Below are 24880 nucleotides of genomic sequence, written 5' to 3' on the forward strand. Positions count from 1 at the left end.
GATACATCTCTGTCATATGCCTACTTAAACAGATCTTGAATCTTCGGGTAGAAAGTGAAACCAGTGTTAAGAGCGCTTCTCGGGGCTCTTTTTATTACCTTCTTGACTCGACATTGACTTCCGCATACATCTGCAGGCTAGGTGTGCGTTGATTGGTTAAACTGTTAACCTACAGGTAACGTAAACTACCTGTCTCAGTGACGTCACCTACACCTTGAACAAAGAGGCTTCATACAGGAGAATCTGCGTTCTGGCCGTATTAGGACACCGAGGCCAGCGCTATCCACAGACCCAGTTATTTGACTATGACAATAACAAATTGAACGGCCTGCGTTCACTTACCAAACGATTAGAGCATATCTAGAAATTGGCTAAGTGAATTAAGTGAATGAATAGCCAGACTGTAGAAAAATTTGCACATGGACTATTTGTAAGATGGACAGAAGGCATGGGGAGAAGAAGAAAATGTTTTTATTGTTGGAAGACAATCAAAAGGGTAAAAGCCCTACAGAAAAAGATATAGATATGTATATGTGTGTGTGTGTTTACCAGTGAGACCCATTTATGCAAACACTAACCATTTACCTACATGGTTCAACAACACAATAGATCTAATCAATTGCAACTTCTGACAGTGTATACATAACAAACTTGTAGCCTACCATAGCACTAGGACTAGTATGACTGGCGTCTCTCCAGTCTTCATTAAGGACTACAGTAAACATACACATTTTTACATCAATTGAGGGTACAGGTGCAAAGGCCAGAATAATCCTTGAACAAGAAAACACCTCTGCTAGCTGAGCCATGTTGGGGTCAAGGCCTGCACTGGAGGGTTCAGGGGTCAAGGGTGAGTGACGCTGGGGTGCAGATCTGCAGTGCAGACGGGTCACGTCTCCTGCATCCTCAGTCCTCGTCCGTCTTTGTGCTCTTGCGGAGGTTCTTGCGGTTGATCTTCTTGATGTTAGCGAAGCCACGGTTGGGCTTCTCCTGCTGCTTGTCCTCCTTCAGCTCGGCCTGGTCGTCGTCGTCTTCCCGCTGGGGCCTCTTCCTCTTCCCCTCCCTCTCCTCCGGATCGTGGGGGAGGGCCGCGCCCTCTTCCTCCTCTTCTTCTTCCTCTAGGTCTGGGTGTCTGAGGCTCGTCCTCCGTCCCCTGGCACCGTCCCCGGCGTCCTCTGTCCGGGCACGGCCTGGCCTGGAGAACACTATCTTATGCTGAGAGCTGCTGTTGTGGCCCTGGTTGAAAGCGGGCAGGAACGGCTCTTCCGGACGGTCGGCTGCCGCGGTGTCCCTGTTCTGCCGCAGGCTCTGTATGTACCGATGGGCCGCCGTGGCGTTCTGGCGGTCGCTGGTCTCGGGGACGTCCTCTAGGCTGTAGCGCGTCCATCGCTCCGGGTGCAGCAGGTAGTCGGGGACCCCTCCTCTGCTGCTCTTCCCCCCGCGGGAGACCAGGGGCGGGGGCGGGGAGGGGCGAGCGAACACCCCGTCTCTCAGGTGGCCCTCCAGGCCCAGCCCGGTGGCCTTGTCCTGGCTCGGCGGCCCCACGAGTCTCTCTTTGAGGCACGGCCCCGTAGGTCTCTCCTGACCCAGCCCTGTAGGTCTCTCCTGGCCCAGCCCTGTAGGTCTCTCCTGGCCCAGCCCCGCAGATCTCTCCTGGCCCAGCCCCGCAGATCTCTCCTGGCCCAGCCCCGCAGGTCTCTCCTGGCCCAGACCCGTAGGTCTCTCCTGACCCAGCCCCGTAGGTCTCTCCTGGCCCAACTCCGTAGGTCTCTCCTGGCCCAACCCCGTAGGTCTCTCCTGGCCCAGCCCCGCAGGTCTCTCCTGGCCCAGCCCCGCAGGTCTCTCCTGGCCCAGCCCCGCAGCCTTCTCCAGGCAGTCAAAGATGCTCCTGCTGCGGTTGGAGAAGCTGGAGCTGCCGCCCCTCAGACTGAAGGACGGTTCTGGTCTGGGGGCGGGCCGCACTGGTCCGAGGTCGCCAGGATCTTCATCTGCAGACGAGGAGGAGGAGAGATCTTCTACCTCGGGGTCAAAGGGCAGAGTAGGTTCCTCCGGGTCCGAGTCACTCAGGCAGATGTCGCCTGGCAGTTTGATGGCATCACTGTTGGCCAGGGTGTTGGGGGAGCCTTCTCCTTGGTTCTCACGTTCACACATCTTCTCCCAGTACAAAACTACGTTCACAAAGGTCACGAGGTCAAGAGCCTGGAAAAGTAAGAGGTCAGTTAAAACACACTGCAGTGGATAAACATTTTCTCTTTGCAGAGAACTGAGGCCTAGTTACTCTATGTAAGGTATTTGCAGTACGTGTTTGAGAGCCAAGACTTTCCCTTTCCCAGTGATTACTGTCAGATACTGCCAAGCCTTGGCATCCGCAAAAAAGTGCACAGTAAACATTTTGTCCGCTACCCATTATGTATTCCCCCCCCCCCCCCCCCCCCCCCCCCCCCCCACACACACACTGAGCTGACATTCCTGCGCCACCAGCATTTGGTACCATGTTTATGCCACTTTTGCATTATACTTCTGTTAAATATTGATAACACTTGCTTTAAATTTTGTTTCTGTATTTTAATATATTGCGAAGGCCTTGTTTTTTTGATATCTTGCCTTTTTTATGAGTCACTTTCCTCTATGCAAATACTCTCTGCAGATGTAGATAGTACATGGTTTCCAGAGTAAACTGGACTATATACTTTTACTGAGACATCTAGCACAGTTTATGTAAATAACAAAATGTACTTGGCAATGTAAAAATGAATTGAGTGCCTCTTTGTCGGATGCTGGTACTACAGGGACTGACTGACTGACAAACAAAATATTACACTTTTTGCTCGAACAGTGAACTAGTGAACAGAATAACGTTAGCTGGCTAGTTCAAGCTGTAGTAGATAGCCGTATCATGTACCGCCTACAAGGTAACGCTACTGTTAGCCATCGGGTGTAATGCTATCTTGCCTCGAAAGGATAGACCGTTTGGGTCAAGGCATTAGTGTTACTTCTTACTGTACAAAATGTTTGTCATGCAGTTAAAAGGTGGTTTAATTCTTCCTACGTCTTGTGCACTTTTTCTCACTCTAAGCATTTGTTGTAACAATACACCGTTTCAGATACATAAACACTTATCTAGCTATAGTGTGTTGGCTCTGTCCTTTCAATTAATCTCTGCTATTTATTATTCTGAGATAATGTTATTGATTAGCCAGCTAGGTTGCCTTATCATCTCAAGATCTACCAATAATCCCCCCAGGTGTACCGTCTCATCACCAAATCATTCTTATCTGTTCGTGAGATTAATTGATCGGTCCTTTTCTCTGAATTACTGCTCTCCTTATTGCCTCTACTACTGACTCACTATGTTCCATCTTTCTTCCTCTCACCCCTACAGAAGCAGGTGTGGGGTGAAGGCGGATGCCGCAGGGCTGGTGGCCCAGCAGACAACAGGGAAAGCTAAGCACCTGTGTTGAAAATTAATAAAAGTTTAAAATTACTGGTAGAAAGTGTGACCTGTGATTATCTGCCTTGTTCTCCTGTGGGTGTATTTAAGATTAAGATAGATGAACCGTCACCTCCCTGTGGGGAATTTCCGCAACAGCGCAGCAGCAACTGCTATGAGAATGAAACAGGCAAGAAGACTGTGAATCTAAACAGGCCAGGATAATAAGAATAAACTGAAAATAAAGATAAAATAAACATAGGGCTGCTTGGCCTAAATATCTGTGCTGGGTCTCTTAAGTGAGTGACTAAGTGAAGCGTGCTGCTATTATTCTACAAATGTAAATAGCTCTATCCTAAGTCTTCCACACAGAACATCACGCTATCCTAGTTCTACCCCATTACATATGGTACAGATATACTATATAGCCTATATAACTATCCAGTCTACCCTGTACATGCAGTAGCCTACTCCAAGTCTATACGGGTGCAAATAAACAGAACAACCGAGTTTCAGCCTATCTATATTATAATATAGATAGGCCCCACACCGACTCTATACCCACTGCACCACTTGCACACAACCTGATTGTTCTACAAAGCTTACGCCAGTCTTACAATCGCTACACTGGTCACCAGTCAGTTTTAGAATAGATTTTAAGATAATTTTATTAGTTTATAAAGCACTCCATGGTCATGCACCTGAATACATATCAGGCATGCTTTTACGTTATACACCAAGTAGGTCCCTGAGATCCTCTGGCACTGAACTTTTAATGGCTCCTGGATCAGGACCAAGAGACATGGGGAGGCAGCCTTCAGTTTTTACACTCCCAGCCTCTGGAATACCCTGCCAGAATACCTAAGGATGGCCAAAACTATGGGAACTTTTAAGCGAGATCTTAAGACATACCTTTTTCATTTCACTTTCATCATGTAGTTTTATCTACATATATATTTTTTTTACATACTCACTTTTATTTTTTAACTTAGTTTCTATTCTCTTACTTTCTATTCTCTTTTACCATATATGATTTGTCATGTTTTATTAGTGTTTTATTATTCTCTTATTTTTATCTATTATTTTAACTGTTTTTTCTTCTTCTGTAAAGCACTGTGTGCCACATTTGTTTGTATGAACAGTACTATATAAATAAAGTTGACTTTGACATACCTTAACGGCACACACACTGCACTCACTGTACATAATACCGCTCACCCACCACACTACACTCTGCTCACACACTGTACACACACTCACCACATCCCATCCTGTCTGTACTGAAATTGTGCCTCTCGTTTTATTTTTTATTTTTAACAGTATATCGTAAATTGTACATTGCACTGCATTTTGTTGCACTTTTTTTTTTGTATTTGCACTGTTTTTTGTACTGTTTTCCACTGTCATGTCTTTGCCCTGTCCTGTCCTGCACCCTGTCCTATGTCTTCTGTGTATGCGTCAACCCTAGTCAAATTCCTAGTATGTGTGAGACATACAGTATATATGGCAATAAACCGATCTTCAGTTTTGAGTAGACAGGCTCCAGTTTACAACATGGAAATGCCCAAGTGAACTTCAAATTGTAGTTAGTGTAAAATACTTACCCTGTGCACTAAAAACTAGTTTCAAAATATGGGCTAATATAATATCAAAATATTTTCAGAGTGAATGCCGTTCGCGCCACCTAGAGTGGAGCTGCGTCTGTTCGCTGCTGTTGTGGCATTTAAAAACACTGGTTCGGACGGGAGCTCGGTCAGGCTCAGTATTCTTCGGACCGCAAGGCATGCTGGGTATGCAGGCCCCATGAGTGCATTTTGACTGCATTACAAATTGCATACTTCTACTGTTTACAACCAGTTCGTACTACAGCTGCCCCTAGAAAGTACATACTTTGTATGCATACAATTGGGACACACCACTTTGTCCTAACATTGCATCTTGAAATTTGCCCACATCCGTCGCAGTCCATAAAGCGGCATTTGTACACAGCTGTCGCAATTTACAATTTCTGCTGTGCAATGAATTGTGAGCAGAATAGCCAGAAAAGTCTGCTGGCTGGCATAATACGACCGGATGTAGTAGGACATCCTGGCATTTTTGCCAAACTGCATGTGGCATACTATGTATTGGGACATACAGCTTTTTTTTTTGTATACACTATACACTATGGAAGTATGCGATTCGGAACACAGCCTTAGTCTCTCATGCATCTTTTGAGTGGCAGAGTTTCCTGTTCATAAAGATAACAACACATGACACTGGAGACTAATGAAGGGTTACTAAGAGACATTCAACTAGAATGATACTCAGAGATTGAATAACTGCCAAATGTGTTACGGTAAGCATGCTAGTGAGCAAGGGCTTCCTGTGATACTTCCAGTATACAGTCTCAATATGGAACATTTTGGTCCCAGACTCTTAGGACATAAATATTTTCAAGGGATTAAAATATCACTAAAGAATTGTAAAGTTTTGACAAGGAATTTCATCAAGTTTAACTTAGTAGCTGGGTAGCTAGTTATTGGATATCTGTTTTCACTGAAGGTGACGATGACACCAATCTGATGAACTGCCATTAGTACATGAAAACTAACTGTTGTTTATGCTGACTTGAGAATTACTGACCTTGGTCAGGGTGAGATGTAACTCGCCCACTGTTTATATTCGTATGGGTCACCAGTAGATTCTGTCCTTTCAATCTGTAAACACAAACAAACAAACAAACACACACACTGCATATTATTACAGATAATATTTTGGGGCAAACTTCAACGGATGTTTAGTATTCAGCACTAACGTGTATGATGGAGTAGGGGATAATGTTACCGAGTGTGGTCAGGTAGCTAGTGCTTTGTGTGTGGGGGGGGGCATCTTACTGGGCTTGGAGACTCACAGGTTGTGGGAGTTGGACGGGACGCAGTTGAGCTCAGATAAGACGGCACCTTCTGCCATGATGTGGTGGTCAACCGCAAAATGAACAGGGGAAGCTTCAACCTGTCAACAGATGCATTGACGCAGAACAGTGAGTTAAACACACCAATGACTTTCTGCAACACATTGTAACGTGCTCACTGCGGTGCAATAAAATAGCTAACTAAATGACAGTTAGCTTTTAATAATAATAATAATAATACCAAGCTCTGTCTGGATCGGAGCCAACCTAATTGGTCTATCTTACTGGCACTAACTAGCTAGCCAGCTACACTAACTAGCTAGTTAGCTAGCTAGTTTACTAATGTTACCAAGCCCTTTGATGCTAGCATAGCATAGCTAGCGTTGGGTTCAAACATTGCATTAAGCAGGAATGAGAAGAGACAGCTAGATATTTAGCTAGTCTACACACATTTAGGCCTAGTAGTTGTCAAATGATTTGATACAAACATGTCTACTAGGTAGCTAGCAGACAAAAAGAAGCATGTCCATCTTTACCAGGTTTACCTTACCGCTAGCGCTGCGAATTTTAGAACTGTGCAGCTAGCCTCAATAACGAAACTCATATCCTGTAGTTCTTGCTGGAAATTTCAAAATAAATGTCATGCAAAGCAAATGTACTTTTTGAGATTTTATGATGAAAGCATGTAAAAACACTTTCTACGATGGAAACACACACTCTAGCTACACTTGTATGGAAGTTGTTTAGGCTCTTTATTCAAATGGCAATGCATTTTGCAATTGGCAATTCAATGTGCAATTTGGTCATGCAATTTGAAAATGCATTTTGCAATTGGCAATTCAGTATGCAAAGTGGCAATGCAATCCTCAATTCACTTTGAAGAAAAAATAGAATGAAAGCTGAATCAATTGAATTCCATATTGCCATGGTTTTTTGGTCTCTTTATTCAAATGGCCATGCATTTTGCAATTAACAATTCAATATGCAATTTGGTCATGCAATTTGAAAATGCATTTTACAGTTGGCAATTCAATATGCAAAGTGGCAATGCAATTTGAAAATGCATTTTACAATTTGCAATTCAATATGCAAAGTGGCAATGCAATTTCCTCAATTCACTTTGAGGAAAAAATAGAATGAAAGCTGAATGAATTGCGTGTCATATTGCCGTGGTTTTCACTTTGAAGAAAAAATAGAATGAAAGCTGAATCAATTGCATGTCATATTGCCGTGGTTTTTGGGTGTCTTTATTCAAATGACCATTCAGTGTGCAGACCCGCCCCATACTCTGCCCCTGATTGGCGAACTCTAACCCTAACCTTAACTAACGAGTACCAGCCAATCAGAGGCAGAGTACGGCGTCTTCGCGGAATGCTGTTAGCGTGATGGCGGCGGAAGATCTTTTCCCAGCTCTCATTGCAGACGACGCCGATACAAATCGGGCATCGGCAACTGATGTCCGTGATAGGGTGGAAATGCTTTCCCAGAGGGTGGAATAACTTTCTGCCTTAACAGGCCTTGACACCTCAGCTGTTCAACTGAAGCTGACAGAGGCGTTACAGGCTCTGTCTGTGGCGCGTGGAGTGGGTAGACCTGTGATTGAGATACCTGTCGAAGCTATAGATAGGTTCTGTGTTTACAAACAAAGGAGGATGCGCACGCAACCACTAGGCAAAAAGCGTTCCACACATTGAGATAACGTTATACAGTAGCTCCATTCAGCTTGTTGATACGGGACTATGAATACTGTACTGTGAATATAAAGTTCATTTGATTTTGTTGGATTTATGCTGCCATAGAAACAAATTTACATCAGTGTTTACTTCCGACAAGCTCGTTTTTAGCTAACATTAGCTAAAGATCACACATGTGTTGCTGGCTTAACTGGCTCCAATTACCAGGAATATATGAAAAATTTGGTGCTAGCTGATGGCAACAGCCTTCCGGAGCCCTACTCCATCCCGGACCATCTCTTGATAGACGATACTGTATGTCCAAATGGCCCTGCATTGAATGGCCTCAGATCATGGATGTATTAAGCCTCAGATCTACTGTCTATCTAATCGAGAAACCGAGTGTATACGCGCGAGAGTTTACAGGCACACAAGTCGCTGGACGCAGTGAACTATACTATGTGGTCTGGTCATGGAAATAAAATCAAATTTTACGATGCCAGTCAGTTTTGCGTCCTGAGAGCAGGTGTTCTACCCAGCCAACGGCAGGGTCAAAAAACGCAGCTGTACGACGCATGGGTGTATGTACACAAATACATTGGCTGGATCCTGACGGCCAACTGCACATGTATGGCTGGGTAAGTGACAGAGTAGACTGGTGTTGGTCCAAGATAATTAAGTTCAACAATGAAAAGCCACCATACTAATGTATCCTGTAGGTTGGCTTCATGTTGTAGCCATGCTGCAGCCATCATGTGCCGGTTGAGTTGTCCGTGCGACGGGGCCAAGCAGGGACAGAACCGGTTGCAAGCACCTCTAAGCGAAATGCTTGGAAGGACATATGTCCCGAACAAAGGTGGACCCACAAAAGCCTCAGGGGACCTCAAGTCCCGTAGACGTGCCAGGTAAATAGCCTAAGCCTACTGTTCTGCGCATAAACTTCAATACTGTATATTAAAAAAGCCTACATCTCCACCAATGGTATTGCAGTTCAGAGGTCATGCGCCTTTTAAAGATACTGCCCCTTTTCATTATGCAATTCATAATAGGCCTATCACCTTCATAAACGTTTTCAGACTTATTAAAAATGCAACATCCTTACCAGATCAACCTCTTACAATATCCAAAACCTGTCAAGTATAATTATGCTTTTATTAATAAAAGGTAACATGGTTTTAATAATCTATAGGTACCATGCAATGTAATTGAAACACTTCAATGTAACTGAATCATCTGTGCAGATAAGGCTTAAAGTTCAAACACAACTCTGAGTGAAATTGTTAAAGTTAATGCAATATATAGGCCTTCTCTGATGGTTTTATTTAGAAAGTTACAGTTATCACACTCGAGGACATTCAGGCGTTGCGAGATTTTCCCAAAAGCTGCAGTTGTAACCAGCATAGCCAATGCAGACTCTGACACTGACACAGCTTCAGAAGAGCCAGACCATGTGTAGTTGCTGTAGTTCTCTCTGCACATCAGTCTTTATCTGCAACACAGACGTTTTACTTATTTCTTTATTTACATCATTCCTATTCTATTATATCATTCACATATGTGCACAAAATGCTGACTAACTGTAGCCTACATCTGAGTTCAAATGGGGACAAGTAAGATATATCTACAACATGTAGGCCTAACAGTCAAGTTGAGGAGAGAGAGCAGGAGAGAGAGGAGGGAGAATGAGAGAGGGAGAGAGAGACACACACATTACAGTTTCCTCTAATATGAACAGTAAAACCTAATCTTAATAGAGACACAGAGAATAACCATCCATGGCTGCTGCTGTCAAAAGCCGCCATAGAGAAGAGAATGAATGGCGCATGTCGCTCCTGAGCCTAAGTCCCAACTGAATGGCGGTCAATGGATGATTATTCTCTGTGCTTATAACAACACTAATAGACTTAAAATTTCTAAAAGCAGATAGCTAGATTCTGTAGGCTGAGAGGAATCCAATGATGTCCACCTCTTAACATTTGGTTGATTTAAATACTGACCGTTCTCGATAACAAATCTCTACGGTCACACAATTCGGTGGGTCACCATTTTCAGTGCAACGTGGGCACTGGGACACTCACTAGCTAGGCTAAAAACATAAGACAAACAGAAACAGCACGCATTAGAGAGGGTGGATTAAAGCTCATTCTTAACGTTACCTCAGCCCATGCTGCTGCATTTTACGGACGATGGTAGTTCTGACTCCATACAGGGCTGCGATGTCTCGGATTTTGAAGCCATGACGGAGGGACTCCTCTATAGCTTCGACAGGTATCTCAATCACAGGTCTCTCCACTCCACAGACAGAGCTAACTAGCTATCGTTATCTTTCTTGGAATCTGCATAGCCAGACCTAACGTTATCTCCACACTACAGCATCTAACGTAACTTATTACATGGCACTCTAAAATACTTGATTGTGATTACTGATTAGTGTAACGTTATGTTCCTCTCGGAGTGAAGATCTTATCACAGTATGACAAACAGTGCATTCTCTGGCATTTTGGCAACCAATACGTTGTGTTGTTGCAGTTCTTATCTTTACACACTAGATGGGGAAATAATCCACATACTACATATTATACCATTCATTTACCTCTCCCTAGCCCTGCACACAAATTTGTGTTCGGTTTAATCATTAGAACGGTAAAAAAAAAAAAAAAGTGATTATGTCACATAATTGCGATTTGGCGATTATATAATAATTGGTACAGGTCTAGTGTACAGCCATCGCATGGTGCCCGGGTACACGGTTTTTGGGGTTCAGTGTCTTGCTCAAGGACACTTCGGCACACACCGGGAGCTGGGATCGAACCAGGGACCTTGCGATCCCCACCCGCCACTCTACCTCGCGAGCTACATGCCGCCCCACATTTCATGCTCTTATTTTGAAAAAGAGATGATCCAAAACCGGATATGCTATTGAGGCTTATTGCGGCAAGCAACTTCTGCGCATGCTCGCCTACTATTCCAGGCATGTCTCAGCTCCGATGCCGCCGCCTACAGGTTTGGAGTAGTCTACATACTGCGTCATGCTCCTTTGTTAGAGTAGGTAGGTCTCTTTACCTTGCTTGTTTTGGCGTTAAGCTACCACGGCCTCTCTTTTACGCTACTACTACTACTGCAAGCAAACAAACAAGCACTATTACGCACGGTCTATTGATATCTAGATCAACCTTAATATCTCATTTATTTAGCTAACGCTAGCTAGTAGGATAGTTGTCAGCGAGCTAGCTAGCTAGAGAAGTTAGCTGCGAAGACAACAGCAGAGCCTGCAGCACTGACCGCAGGCTCCGGCACAATGTCGTCGGCGACCGCTGGTGATGGACCAACCGAGACGGACCAGAATCACAGCCCAAGCGGGGACTTCTTCCAGGGTTTGTTAGCTGTCAAATTAAATTAGTAGCTAGCTAGTGCTAACTATGATCAATTTGGTCGATAAAGATTAAGGAGATATTCTTCACTGCTCATGTCATGATGATGTTTCTCTTTCCAGAAGAGAGAAAGAGGTTGCACTGTCCTCTCTATGGCTGCAGGCGTGTGTACCCAGACACGGACTCACTAAACAACCATGTCGAAGACCACCAGATCTGCACCCAATCCTTCCCTGGTGAGTTGACTCTTACCTAAAAGAGTTGACTCTTACCTAAATCGTCACATTAACGGGACCTTCCTTAGGTTCGAGTCAGTGAGCACAAAGAAGTGCACCCCTTAATGCAATAAAAATTACAGATTTGGGAAAACTGCAAAAAAAAAAAAAAAAACGGTTTATTGTTTAAACTGTTAAATTTCGACACTACATTTTGATCTGATCTCCTTCTGTCTCATCCCACCCACAGGGAAGATCTTCCTCTGCTCGGCCCTTGACTGCAACAGCTCCTTTATCAGCATGCAGGGTCTGATGGAACACACCAGACACCACTACAAACCCAACATTTACTTTCTGTGAGTGTGCGTGCGCGCGAGCGGATGATTCCAACACTGACTGCACCACTTGCACACGACCGCATACCTCAACAACACACACACATCGAACACACTGTACATAACACCGCTCATCCACTAGACTACACTCTGCACACTCACGGTACATACACTCACCACACTCCATTCTGTATAGTATGTGTATTGCTTTTGTGCCTCCTCCTCCTTTTTGTTTTTAGTATGTTGTAATTTGTAAATTGCACTTTATTTTGTTAGTACTATTGTTTTGTTTTTTTACATTTATTTTTGCACTGTTTTTGTTCTGTTTTGTCATGTCTTTGCACTGTCCTGTCTTGTCCTGCACCATGTCCTATGTCATCTGCAACAGCTTATGCCTTAACCCTAGTCAAATTCCTAGTATGTGTGAACCATATACATGGCTAATAAACAGATCTTGAATCTTGAATTCTGTTTACCATCTCAAGTTCAAGTTCAATTTAATTGCCACTTATATGTATACCAAGATATTGTTTTAGAAATATCTGGAAAGAGGAGGAAAAGTAGTACAATAAAACAAAATAAATAGATAAATAAAATAGTACTATGAGAATATAGGGTGATTTTTTTTTAATCAGTAGAATATTTGAATTAGAATATTAGTGATAAAGATTAGTGATGGCTATCTCTTGAATGGCTGCCATCTGTGACTAAGGTACTGTTTCGATGGGTTTGGTGTTTTTTCTGGTCTAACAAGTTTCTCTCTGTTTCTGCAGCTGTGAGAGTTGTCGTTCCAAGCTGCGCTCCTACCCTGCCCTCCTCAAACACATTAACAACTGTGCCAAGGTAGCCAAAGGCAAAGCAGGGAGAGACGGTGAACTAGGCATCACTGACATGAACCCTGACGCTAACCTCGACCATAACCCTAACCCAAAGTCTGACTCTAACCTCGACCATAACCTAAAGTCTGACTCTGACATGGACCAGGGGTCCCCGGAGCAGCAGTCAGACACTGCCCCGCCTCCACTCCTCTCCCAGCCACAATCTCCAGAAGAGAAGCCTCTCCTGAACTCCTCTGGACCTTTCTCATACCCTGACGCCCAGATGCAGGCCAAGGCACCATCTCAGCACCAGCCCCTTCCCCTGGACCAACCCGTGCCCCAGGACAAGACCCAGTCTCTGACCCAGGCCCAGCAGCAGGCGGAGCCACAGGCCCCACAAGACCTCTCTGCTCTGGCATGCTCCCCTCAGACATCCCCCGGCTCCAATGCTGTTTGGAAGAAGAACCAAGGTGATGTCATTTAACAACCTTGCCTTAAGCACCTAATACAAACCTACTCTAGGAGTAACATCTAACTCAGATTCCGTTAGGATGTCAGGTGTTTACTGGGCCTCGGTGTATGAAGGTAGCCTCTCTTCTTCCTCTCGCAGGTTCTTCCTTCAACAGCCGCATTCTCTGGGAGCACACTAGGGGGCGCTACAGGTGCATACAGTGTGGCACGTTCACAGCTAACCGCCCGGAGATGACAGCTCACATCGAGAGCCAACACAAGAGCCCTGTATCCAGTCAGTCAACTCCGTAGTGTCACGGTTACTCTCTTTACACGTCTTGGTGACACTTATGTTCAGGTCTGACTGGGGCGTTTCTGTGTGAGACGTCTCGTAGGACGAGCAAAAATTGGCCTTTTAAGCTCCACTTACACTCGTAGACCTACGCCTAATGTTCTTTGATGGGCCGATGTTTGAATGTTGGACAAAATGCTTTATCTTGGCGAAATAATGCACTCTCAAACTGCTTCTCCCTGTCCTTGCCTAGCAAATGTTGCCATATGCACCAAAAAATAGAAAACGGTTTCATAAACCCAGGGTAAAAAATCCCTGAAACCGTAATAATAAAGGATAACTAACCACACTTGTTGTGCTACAAATTCTAACACATGGTAATAAAACCAATATCATGTAGTCTTTTCAAACGTGTCACCTCTGTCATTTGGCACTAATTAAAGTCTCCTTAGAGATGTGGAAGCCAGTGTTTGTCAGACAGACGGCCCTAATTGGATCACTGGTTCTGAGCCGCGGGCCTCCTGGAGAGGGGTTCTGCTTAGCCGTCTATCAATTGGCATGTGGATATTGGTCTGCTGTGCTCTGATCAGTGGGAGGCCTGTCTGGGAGAGCCTGTCGTTCGGACAAGAGGAGGAAACGGATAACCGACAACAAGACGTCTCTTAGTCTCTCTCACACACACACACACACACACACACACACACACACACACACACACACACACACACAGACACTGACATAACAACCGGAGACACGTAGTTAGAGTAGGAACTGAAGGACTTGCACCGCCAGCTCACATCTCTGTCGAGCGCGGGCTGGATTATGTCAGGTCTGCTTTAGGAGCTGTACAACAAATGAACTCCATTGTTGTTGACTACGCGGCATGACAGTTCAATCTCTGCTCTGCCTTGTGCTGTTTAAGAACATTTATTCCAGGGACGTCACTGACGGGTACAGCTGGTTGAACACAGTGGCGTCACACTTGGCGAAATAAAATTAAACCTGCAAACTAATTACGTTTTCAGTGAAAGCGCCAAGGAACCAAAAATAATGAAACTATTGAAATCTAAGTATGAGTGTTACTTATAGAGACACCTGTGACTAAGTCAAGCCTACACTGTAAGAAATTGCTGTAAAATATAGTTAAAAATTACACAACATAGGCTACTGTTTTACATTTAAACCGTAGGCTACATCCAGTAGGCTACAGTAGGCTATGTTCAGACTGAATAAAGAAGTGAAATGAAATGGCAATTCAGTCTTGAGTGTCGGGCTAAGTCTTGACTTTAAACACATGAAATAAAATAGACGTTGTGTATTGCAGTTAGTATTTTCTAATTGCATTATGTTATACTTATTTTCCACTACTTGGATGGTGCCGTAGGCCTGCCCTGACTTTTGAGATATGATTTATAATCGGAAAGCGAGAAGGCTGCTTATTTCAAGGCTGCTTATTTCAAGTTTACAAAACGAAACTGAAAGTGTTCCATCTCAGATCCGGTGTTCTGAAAAGTTGGCCTACCTTCTCAGGATGACCTACCACCCATTATATTATGTTTAATTCATGGGTAGTGCTTCCTGGGTAGGTCATCCTGAGAAGGTAAGCCAACTTTTCAGAACACCGGCTTAAAAAGTGGCCTGACTGGGGCTACATTTCCCGACCTGAATTATTTCCCCAGTCCGGCCTTGAATGAAGTCATCCGCGTCTTTACTCAGTTTTACTAATTACTACTTGCTGAGTATACAACAGGGGACTACTTTTCACTGAATTGAATAAGGGTTCTGGTTATCCCTTTCGTGTGTCCAGATACACTTCCATTGTGTTGGGGCTGTATTTGCCGCACCTGTTGTCATAGGCCTATGGTTGCTGCCTTTCAGAAATACAGCGCCTGTAGTCTAGATTCTGCGGTGTTCCTAGTGTAAATAAACTTAGACCAGTATTATCAAGTCAGCAGTATAAATATTGATTCTCATTCTCTTTTTTTTCATGGTGATTTCTTTTCTTTTTTTCAGAACAAGCAAGCGGCAGCACCTCCTGTAGTTCCAGCACACCCCAGCTCCGCTCCGATGCACCTAAAAGCAGATCAAGCTCCTCTACTCGGCATCGGACCTCCTCTTCTGCCACATGGACAGAATCGTTCAAAGTTCCTTGGCAAAAGATGCCAGAGGCGATGCAGGCAGCGATAGAAAACAAGATGAGACCATCTCTAGGTGATCGTAGGATTATGGTGCGAGTCGTCGTTGATGCGATGCGGGAACATGACCTGAATCCAACAAGACCCAAGTGCGCCGCAGTGGCGGCCATCATTGTGCGTCAGTATCCTGAAAGCTTCGCCGACGCTCAGGAAGACGGGACATTCATCGGAACAGGCTACGCTTCTCTGCTTACACAGTTGAAGATTCGCGTGGAACACCTTAACCGTGGCAAAACTGCGCGGTGTATCAAAAAGGCACGTCGACCGACAAAAACAGTGGTCCAACAGCCCTCCAGAGGACCAGCAGATCAATACGGATGTGTGAGGTGGCAACCAGAGAGCCCTCCCACGGGAGAAACCAAGGAGACTTTAGAGGGAAAACGTCAGCAACTGGCTCAGCTTTATTCAGAGAAGGGCAAGGCAGGAGAAGACGGAGCAGAAGTTGGCAAACTGATGGAGATAACATATTATCTTCAACGCGAGGCTCTAAACGCTGTTCCAGCTCGTGACATGTCAGATCTGAAGCTGAGCTGGCCATACCTCTTTTCCCAGAAGTGTCTCTTCACACACTTCCAAATGCTCACTGATGTTCCTGTTCTTGTGAAAATGAAGGAGGCCTTTGCAGGAAAAGCAGAGAAGATTCTGAAGTTCTTTGAACAAAATCGAGACGAAGAGGTGCGCAGTGTCCTTAAGAAGTATACTAAAACCAAAAAAACCTCCACTGCTACTTGCGTCGTCCTGCTTCTGATGGCTCATTTTAAAGAAAAGACTGAAGACCTCTTTTTACAAGCAAATGTACGTTTTCAGGGTTTTATGTACAGTATGAAACTAACACTGTAGTTCTGCATTTTACACTTATGAAACCTATTTGAGACCTATTTCCAATTTGTTTAAAACAGAAGAGGATGAAACCGAATTGTTTGTTCTTGCTATTGGGTTCCACCTTTACAGTAAAACTATCCTAGATCTGAGATTGTAAAAGGACTGCATGATTTTGGGAGTTGAGTCATTTTGAAGGCTACTGTAGTTCTTATGTGTGATTTTTGCATTTTACAGGTGTCAGCCACAGCGGCCGACGTTGAAAGGTCTCGCACACTGCCAGCTTTGCCGAGACTAATTCTGCAAGGTAGGTTCTACTTATGTACAATCACCTCCACAATTGACACCCTGAACACCAGAAGCGCCAAGCCTTTTTTCCCTACTTAACACCGTTGGGTGGTCAAATCACCCCCAAGTCTACAGAATGTTGAGAATTGTACTGCCACATAAAGATCACTAGATCTTTCTTGCCCTTAAGATAGTTTATTGTACGTGAGATCATAATTATCCAGCCATTGTCTAAGTAGGCTAGTACGCAGTATACACGTGAGATCATAATTATCCAGCCATTGTCTAAGTAGGCTAGTACGCAGTATACCCATTTCTAACAGATACACAGTAGTCTATAGCCTACTTACTAATCCAGTATTCGCTGTTATAGTATACCCACTTTGGTCACCACTACACCAATTCCTACATTACTCAATCTGTTTATCCACAAACATTATTCATCCACAACTTGTCTTAGCTGTATGAAGTGTGTAGTTTATTTACAGTAAATACCTACGTTTTTTTTTCTTGTAGGTAAAACGCCGATGACTTCACGTAATTGGATGCTGTCCATTGAGGGCCAGGTAGTTGTTGGGCCATATCCAGATGTGGTTGCAGGGCTAGCAGCGCTGTTTGCCAGCTTCTACATTTTCAACATGAAGTATGAAGATGAAGCTGCATGCACACTGGAGTTCATTCAGAGGTACCTAATATAATAAAATAGCAGTGTATGTCATAGATTCCCCATCAACTTGTGCATACAGTGCAAAGATAACTCCAGGTAAATGCTATAACCTAGCTTAGTTCAAAAACTTGAGAAATAAAAGTGTAAAATAAATATTTAAAAAAGGATGAATGAATGGTTGTCAAGAAATGGCTCCAATCGTAACTTCTTTGAAAATGAGATGTCAAATTTTATGACCATTTTTATTTCAACACGTACTAAAAATGCGTTAATAGGACAGCGGACAGGTGTATTTAGTCACTTTTGACGGGGCTTGGCTAGCGCTTCTAGAGGTGCTAGGCATCTCCGGATTACTCTATGGGGACGAGGAGCTTGAACGCGCCCCAACTCCGGAGTTGGGAGTTGGAAATTTTGGAGGCCCTGAAAGCCGCGTGGCAGAGCGCGACCGGCGTGCAACGCGCCGTGGGTGTGTCGGAGAGCGGGGGAGGGTGTGTGTGGAGGCGGCGCCGTAACACTTCCCTCTGAATCAAGTCTTTGAACTAAGCTAACTTAGCATTAGTCTGTCCAGACTCAAATATTACGTTGAATCACTGCGCTCCACATACTATATAATAGAGTCTGTGCCATTTCGCCGCCCAAGCTGGTGTTCTGAGAGCGTATTGACGGGTCAAAATTGAAAGACTCAAAGAGGTTGTAGCAGCAAATGAGAGACGCTAGCCCAGGTTAGATGGGTGGGGTATATCTATTGGTGGGAGCGCCTGATCACGAAAGTCGTTACTGATTGGTGTCTCCGGAATTCCGGTGCTACCAATGAATTGCCAGAATTTGAAAAACAGATTTTTTTTTTGCATCAAGTGTCCCAGACCCATAGAGAGATCTGCAGCATGCAGCAACGTAGTTGGCGTAGGTTACCTAGTGTATCAGCGAAATAACTCTCATGGGTCTGGCGTTGAGTCTAGGTTAGCATTTACTCTGAGCTATCTTTGTACCAGGTGCACAGAGATTCAATTGATATTAACTTCTTGTCTGACTCTGGGCAAGATACACTTATTTCCTATTTGCCAAAACGTTGAAATGTTGCTTTAACTATAGATGCTTGGCACTACTTTTCCAGGAGCTTTGTGGGCATCAATCCGGTCACTGGATCAAAGACGCGTCCTGGTGAAGTGTTCAGCAAGAAATCAGGAAGAGTGGTTCAGAAAAAAAGAGCTGCAATGAATGCACGTGTGTGCACTCTCCTCCTCTCCCTGATGGACTTTGAATGGCCTCCAGTCTAGTGGACGGCTGTGAGTACTACTGCAACAACACACACAGATTTTCAATCTGACGCTGATTGGCCCGAGCAGATGGTGGGCTGTGCAGAGATGGACAGACAGAAACACACACACACACACACACACACACACACACACACACACACACACACACACACACACACACACACACACACACACACACACACACAGATATGTATATATTGTTTTTTTTGTGTGTGTTATTTGTTGTTCAGCTTCTGCTTAGTTTGATCTATTATTCATTTCAGTTAATAAATGGCACACAGGTGTGTAGCCAACGAGAGAAGTTGTTGATGCATTTTTCAGAACTTAGACAACTACATTTCTGTTTTACTGTGATGACTTTTATTGATTAATGTATACCAGGTATAGTGTTTTGGCAATATACTGTAAAAAAAGCAAGTAGCCTTGAGAACTGGTTCTCAAGCCTATTGGCCCATAGGGCAGGAGCCTATCCTGATTCCTTAGCGTGAGGCAGCTTGATGTACAAGTACAGCCCCTGGACATGACGCTAGTATGTCACAGACACTCACCCCCAATCCAACCCTTGATGCCGAGTGCCAAGCAGGGAGGCATCGGGTACCATTTTTAAATAGTCTTTGGTATGACTCGGCCAGGGATCGAACTCACGACCTCCCAGTCTCAGGGCGGACACTAACCACAAGGCCACAGAGCTGGATCTAATATACTGTAATCACAACTATATCAGTACTGTCAAAATATTACAGTATATTATGTAAATTGTGATTACAGTATACTACTGTAATTTGCATTAATTCATTTATTCCAGTAGAGTGCTGTAAATATATTACAGTATATTGATGTAAATTGTGACTACAGTATAATTGCAGTATAAAAACTTAATTGCCAGTAATTTACTTAATTGCCAGTAATTTACTGTGAAATGTACAGATTTATTATTTTAATTATTTTACAGTGTAGCTCTTTCTCCACAGCTGTGAGCCAGCAGTAGGGGCCTTTGTGCTGTTGATCTGACTGTGTTTTGGAGTGTTGTTCGGTTCAGGTCCCAGACCCCGATAGGTGTGGTGCTATGCAGATTGCAGACCCTGATGTTATCAATAGGTGAGACAGTTTACATGGCAGTATAGAGAGGAGAGAAGAGCAACATCTCTGATGGCACTGATGTGCGTTGGTTTCAGTCAGCAGGCTGAACAGACCATCTAGATATTGGCTTCAGTCAGCAGGCTGAACAGAACATCCAGATCTCAATTTGCAAGTGCCTTGCTCTGGGGCACGAGGGTCGGCAATGATTGTCAAGTGGCCTGACCTGGCCTGTTCTTGAGGTGGCCTGGTGATGCTATAACCACTGGGCTACCTACTACACACACAAACACACACACACCACCATTTTGACTGCCACATGTGCTAGACTTGAGTCTGCTTTAATAAGTGTTGGCAAGCCCCCATCCTCACCTCTATATACCCACCTCCAGATAAGCAGTGATTGAGACACAGGCCAGGCTAATATAATTGCATATTAGCAAGCTTAGGCCTGCCCTCCCAGAGGGGCTGTTAATTCATCGCATCCAATTTGCATTCCTGCCACCCTCTCATAAGACTAATGAAAGCCCCTGTCCTCCGTGCTAAAACGCCCAGAGTGCCTTTGCTACCAATATGGCTCAGGGTGCATCAGACACCAATAAATGCTGAGAGAAATGGGTCCACACCTCCCAGCAGTGTTGGCCACATGTCACCTACACCCAATTAGAAACAGAAGAAAGTGCAGTGTGGTATACTCAGAGGTAAAACAGAAAGCAATGAGAGAGAGAGTTCAGAGAACAACGTTTCTCAGTGGCATGCATTTCAAGCGTATAATAAACAAGAATTAAGCCTAGCATGTTTCAAAGCCCTGGAGCAGTCTATTCAAAGGGCTGCCATTTTGTGTGTGTGTGTGTGTGCGCACGCATATGCGCGTGCGTGACTGCACTACTGGTTCGTTAGATGGATATAGTAAATGATTCATTGATGGCTTTTCAATCTGTGTGTGTGAGAGACTGCACTACTGGTTGGTTAGATGGGTAATGATTCCTTCATGCCTCTTCAATCTGACTAGAGAAGACTGTGATACTGACAGGACAGTAAGCCTCTGTGATGGAGCACTGCCAGCCCGCAGTCCTCCATTATCATATGGAACTACCTCCTTCTCCTCCCCTGTTCCTCCTCTTCCTCCTCCTCCTCTTCCTCCTCTGTTAAGTCTATGGTAAAACTCGTCAAGCAAATCAAGCTAAAGCGCAGGACGATCATTTCCCATCTGCATCGGGAGTGAGTGGGGAACATTCCAGACAGCAGACGCATGACGAGGGGAATGGAGCTCTGAGCGCTGCCAACACGTCATCATAATATAAGGTGAATTAAATAATCTGTGTTGCGAGTAACTGATTACAAAGTAATAGATTAAGTTATCAGATAACTTTTTCCAGTAACTTGGAATGCAAGGGATTACATTTGAGTTTTCAGTAATCAGATTACAGTTACTGACGTAATAAAAAGGGGACTACTTTGAGTTACTTACGTGCGTGCCTGCTCCCTTTCATTTAGTTGATATGTGCATGCGGCCTCTGCAGTCATGGCTGGACTGTTTATGTTTATGTTATATTTTTTAACATAACATGTTTATGTTATATTTTTTAGTCTTTTGGGATGTGCGCAACCCACTTCTGATTTGGACTGTTTATGTCATCAGCTTGTATAGGATCAGATTTTCTATTGTCAATTATGATCTACAATGCAAAACTGATCCAAGATCAGCACTTCTATGATTCGGTTAAAGGAAAATGCTCGTTTTTGACAACCTGGACCTTATTTACGACATATTATAAGAAGTTTGACTCACCGAGATCACTTTTGTGTTGTTCGGAGGCCTGTAGAAGAAATTTAAAATCCAGCGCGAGCCAGTATATCCATGTAATAACGTCGGACGGGGCAACGGGAATGCAGTTTCTCAAAATCCATTTTCGGCCGCTAAACGGTTGTTTTCATCAATCAGATTGGATGAATGGACAGTTGAGATTCCTCAACGGGAGCCATTGTTGTTTTGGTTTTCAAACACGGGGTCTTTAGCCTCTGTAATATGATCTTTACACGCCTCTCCCCCACTTGCTCCAGCACGCATGCGCACAGGCCAGCGCGCAGACTGGCTATTCTCCCTCACATTCTCTGCGCTACGATCGGATTGTTGCTGACGAATGACGATGACAATATTCTCGGCACCAACAACGATCGTAGCGCAGAGAATGTGAGCTGGAGAATAGCCAGTCTGCGCGCTGGCCTGTGCGCATGCGTGCTGGAGCAAGTGGGGGAGAGGCGTGTAAAGATCATATTACAGAGGCTAAAGACCCCGTGTTTGAAAACCAAAACAACAATGGCTCCCGTTGAGGAATCTCAACTGTCCATTCATCCAATCTGATTGATGAAAACAACCGTTTAGCGGCCGAAAATGGATTTTGAGAAACTGCATTCCCGTTGCCCCGTCCGACGTTATTACATGGATATACTGGCTCGCGCTGGATTTTAAATTTCTTCTACAGGCCTCCGAACAACACAAAAGTGATCTGGGTGAGTCAAACTTCTTATAATATGTCGTAAATAAGGTCCAGGTTGTCAAAAACGAGCATTTTCCTTTAAGGAAGGATCTGGATTTAGAAAGTAGCCGAAAAGTAAAGTAATTAGTAATCTGATTACTTTTTCAGAGAGTAATCAGTAAATTAATCTACTTACAATTTAGAGCTAGTAATCAGTAAATTTACTTGATTACTTTTATTAAGTAACTTTCCCAACACTGTGCCTAATACAGGCTGTCTAACCACAGAGATTGGCGCCCAGCCTGCTCCCAGCCTCGTTAACAAAGGTCAGCTGACAGGAGAATGTAAACCCTAGGGTGTCTTACTCCTGTATTCACCTTACCCCTATGGCCTACAAATAACAGAATAGAAAACCAATAAATACAAAACACAATAAAGACTAGAAGATAAGCAGGCTGCTACCCAAACAATACAACACTGCAAGTCGTGAGTCAAACAAACAAGGAAATGGATCGACTCCCAGTGGGAAGACAGTTGGAGCTCACACACACACACACACACACACACAAACACACTCCCTTTGGATTGGACAGGAACAGATGATTGGTGACAGGGTTGACATTTGCAAACAGACACCTGAATGTAGAATGACGGTGCCTTGGCTTCATCTTCATCCTTATACTCCTCCCCTTCCTCCTCCTCCTTCTCCTCCCACTCCTACAGGGGTGGCTGTAGCTCAGGAGGTAGAGCGGGTCGTCCAATGATTGTAGGGTCGGTGGTTCGAATCCATGTCGAAGTGTCCTTGGGCAAAGACACTGAACCCCAAATTGCTCCCAATGAGCAGGCTTGCACCTTGCATGGCGGTTGCCGTCATTGGTGTGTGAATGTGTGTGTGAATAAGTGGCTGAATAAGAGGCCTTCATTGTAAAGATAGAAGTGCAGTCCATTGTGAGAGGAGACTGTTCCATTCAGACAGAGCACAGTCAGTCAGACTCCATTCTCAATTAAAGCATCTCATGACTGGAATAGATTACCAGAAAACGTACTGTAAGAAAGTGCATCACCTACAGATCATTTTCCAACCATTTGAAAACATAGCTCTCTAGTCACTAAATCTATGCAGATAGAATCTCATTTATTTCTCTGTTGTGCCTATGTCTATTAACAGTAGGCCTATAAGCTATTATTTATATGATGATGCCTTTTATTAACTGTATATTGTTGTTATGCTGATGTGCTAACCATTTGTATGTAATGCAATGTAATTTGACCAATGCCTGTTGTTCCTTTTTTTAAGATGGGACTACAGATGAAAACTAGCCTTTTTGGCTAATTCTGGTACATTTGTTAATGTACACTGTCCCTACCAAATAAATAAACAATTTACTCCTCCTCCTCCTCTTCTTTCTCTTCCTCCTCTTCCTCCACCTCCTCTGAGAGCTGAGAATGTGATTTGCTTGCATGGCTCGTCTTTGCCACCAGCCTTTCATTTCTCTGCTCGGTGAGAGGCAATAACGGGGGAGCGGGGGCAGGGACGTGACAGGTCCGTCTCCCCAACCCAGAGTCATTCTGGACGAGTGGCACTCAGCACCTCCAGACAGTCCGCAGGTTAGCCGCAGAAGGAGATGAAAGAAGACGGCAAAAAAAAAAAAAATCAATACCGGGAGCAGAAGTGCTCAAGTTCTTGTCGGCGGTAGAAAGCAGTAGCCTAGAGAGCGGCTCTTAGCACGGGTCTGTGGTCTCAGAAGTGGGGGCCGTGCACAGGGTCCACTGAGGGGTCGAACCAGCGCTGTCCCCTTAGCGCCAAGCTAGCATCAGACGGAGGGAAATGAAAACCGCAGGCGGCGGATCGCGGCGTCCCCCAAGACACGTGTCACCTCCGGACACCCAGCTCATTGATTTGATCCTCTAAGGATCATCTATGGCTTCTCACATGGCAGGTAGCTCAACAAGAGTTCAAGCACAGGGGGATGCAGAATATAAATGATAATGAATACTCCACTGTGCTGTAGCATGATTTTTTAATGATATTTTTAATTTGTAGCTGTTACTGTTTCTTTTGTTTGCATAGCTTCATCTGACCAGTCTTTTGTCTCAATCAGTGCCGTGTTCAATCCAATCAAATGAGTGAATCCATGCTCAGTCCAGAGTCCCACAACTCATTCCCATCACAGTACCTAGGCCTACTAATACGTTCATGCAGGATTCCTACATTGTAAATATCTAGCTGTGACATTTAAACTTCCAGCCTCTCACTTGGCTCAACAAGAACATAATCTTCCCTTGGTGTCTGGGTGTGAGTTCAAGCCCCGGGTGATGCAGAATAAACATGCCTACACAGGCATTGTCTTTTGTTCTCCATTTGTTGAGTGTTGGCTCATGGCCTCATATACCCCATGCTTCCCCCCACCCTCGACCCCTTGCAATTTGCATACCGCCCCAACAGGAGCACAGAAGACGCCATCGCCCATGTCCTCCACACCGCCCTCTCCCACCTGGAGGGTAAGGGCACTTATGTGAGAATATTGTTTGTGGATTACAGCTTGGCATTCAATACCATAGTGCCCTCTAGGCTCGTCAGCAAGCTCCAGGACCTG

The 24880-nt window shown here is 44.4% G+C and overlaps 2 protein-coding genes and 1 long non-coding RNA gene across 7 annotated transcripts; 2 read left to right on the forward strand and 1 right to left on the reverse strand.

The window, feature by feature from the left end:
• Positions 1–453: 453 nt before the first annotated feature.
• On the reverse strand, positions 454–6912 carry tssc4 (tumor suppressing subtransferable candidate 4). Of its 5 annotated transcripts, none has more exons than XM_084436983.1 (4): positions 6874–6912; positions 6307–6424; positions 6056–6129; positions 454–2199 (listed from the first exon to the last, which is right to left on the reverse strand). In XM_084436983.1, the coding sequence occupies exon 4, from the start codon at positions 2149–2151 to the stop codon at positions 907–909; it is 1245 nt and encodes a 414-aa protein (XP_084293109.1). In that variant the 5' UTR covers positions 2152–2199; positions 6056–6129; positions 6307–6424; positions 6874–6912; the 3' UTR covers positions 454–906. The 5 variants fall into 5 exon arrangements, with proteins under 5 accessions (XP_084293109.1, XP_084293111.1, XP_084293108.1 ...); XM_084436985.1 differs by having other exon boundaries at positions 6324–6424; positions 6874–6888; XM_084436982.1 differs by having other exon boundaries at positions 6860–6886.
• Positions 6913–11096: 4184 nt separating this feature from the next.
• znf414 (zinc finger protein 414) lies at positions 11097–13981 on the forward strand. Its single transcript, XM_084437132.1, has 5 exons — positions 11097–11370; positions 11490–11603; positions 11833–11938; positions 12691–13205; positions 13346–13981. The coding sequence occupies exons 1-5, from the start codon at positions 11295–11297 to the stop codon at positions 13495–13497; spliced, it is 963 nt and encodes a 320-aa protein (XP_084293258.1). The 5' UTR covers positions 11097–11294; the 3' UTR covers positions 13498–13981.
• Positions 13982–14966: 985 nt separating this feature from the next.
• LOC311308196 lies at positions 14967–18926 on the forward strand. The gene is made up of 4 exons (XR_014630415.1): positions 14967–16467; positions 16729–16798; positions 17296–17464; positions 18561–18926. It is a non-coding gene; the product is annotated as an uncharacterized lncRNA (long non-coding RNA).
• The last annotated feature ends 5954 nt before the right edge of the window (positions 18927–24880 follow it).

Source organism: Borostomias antarcticus (genome assembly GCF_949987555.1).
Source record: "Borostomias antarcticus genome assembly, chromosome: 4".
In the NCBI taxonomy this organism is placed as follows: Eukaryota; Metazoa; Chordata; class Actinopteri; order Stomiiformes; family Stomiidae; genus Borostomias; species Borostomias antarcticus.

Coding starts and splice junctions, on each gene's coding strand:
- tssc4 (XM_084436983.1), bottom strand. CDS start 2,151: ATGTGTGAACGTGAGAACCAAGGAGAAGGCTCCCCCAACACCCTGGCC.
- znf414 (XM_084437132.1), top strand. CDS start 11,295: ATGTCGTCGGCGACCGCTGGTGATGGACCAACCGAGACGGACCAGAAT. Junction 11,604..11,832: donor CTGCACCCAATCCTTCCCTG/GTGAGTTGACTC, acceptor TCCCACCCACAG/GGAAGATCTTCCTCTGCTCG. Junction 11,939..12,690: donor AAACCCAACATTTACTTTCT/GTGAGTGTGCGT, acceptor CTGTTTCTGCAG/CTGTGAGAGTTGTCGTTCCA.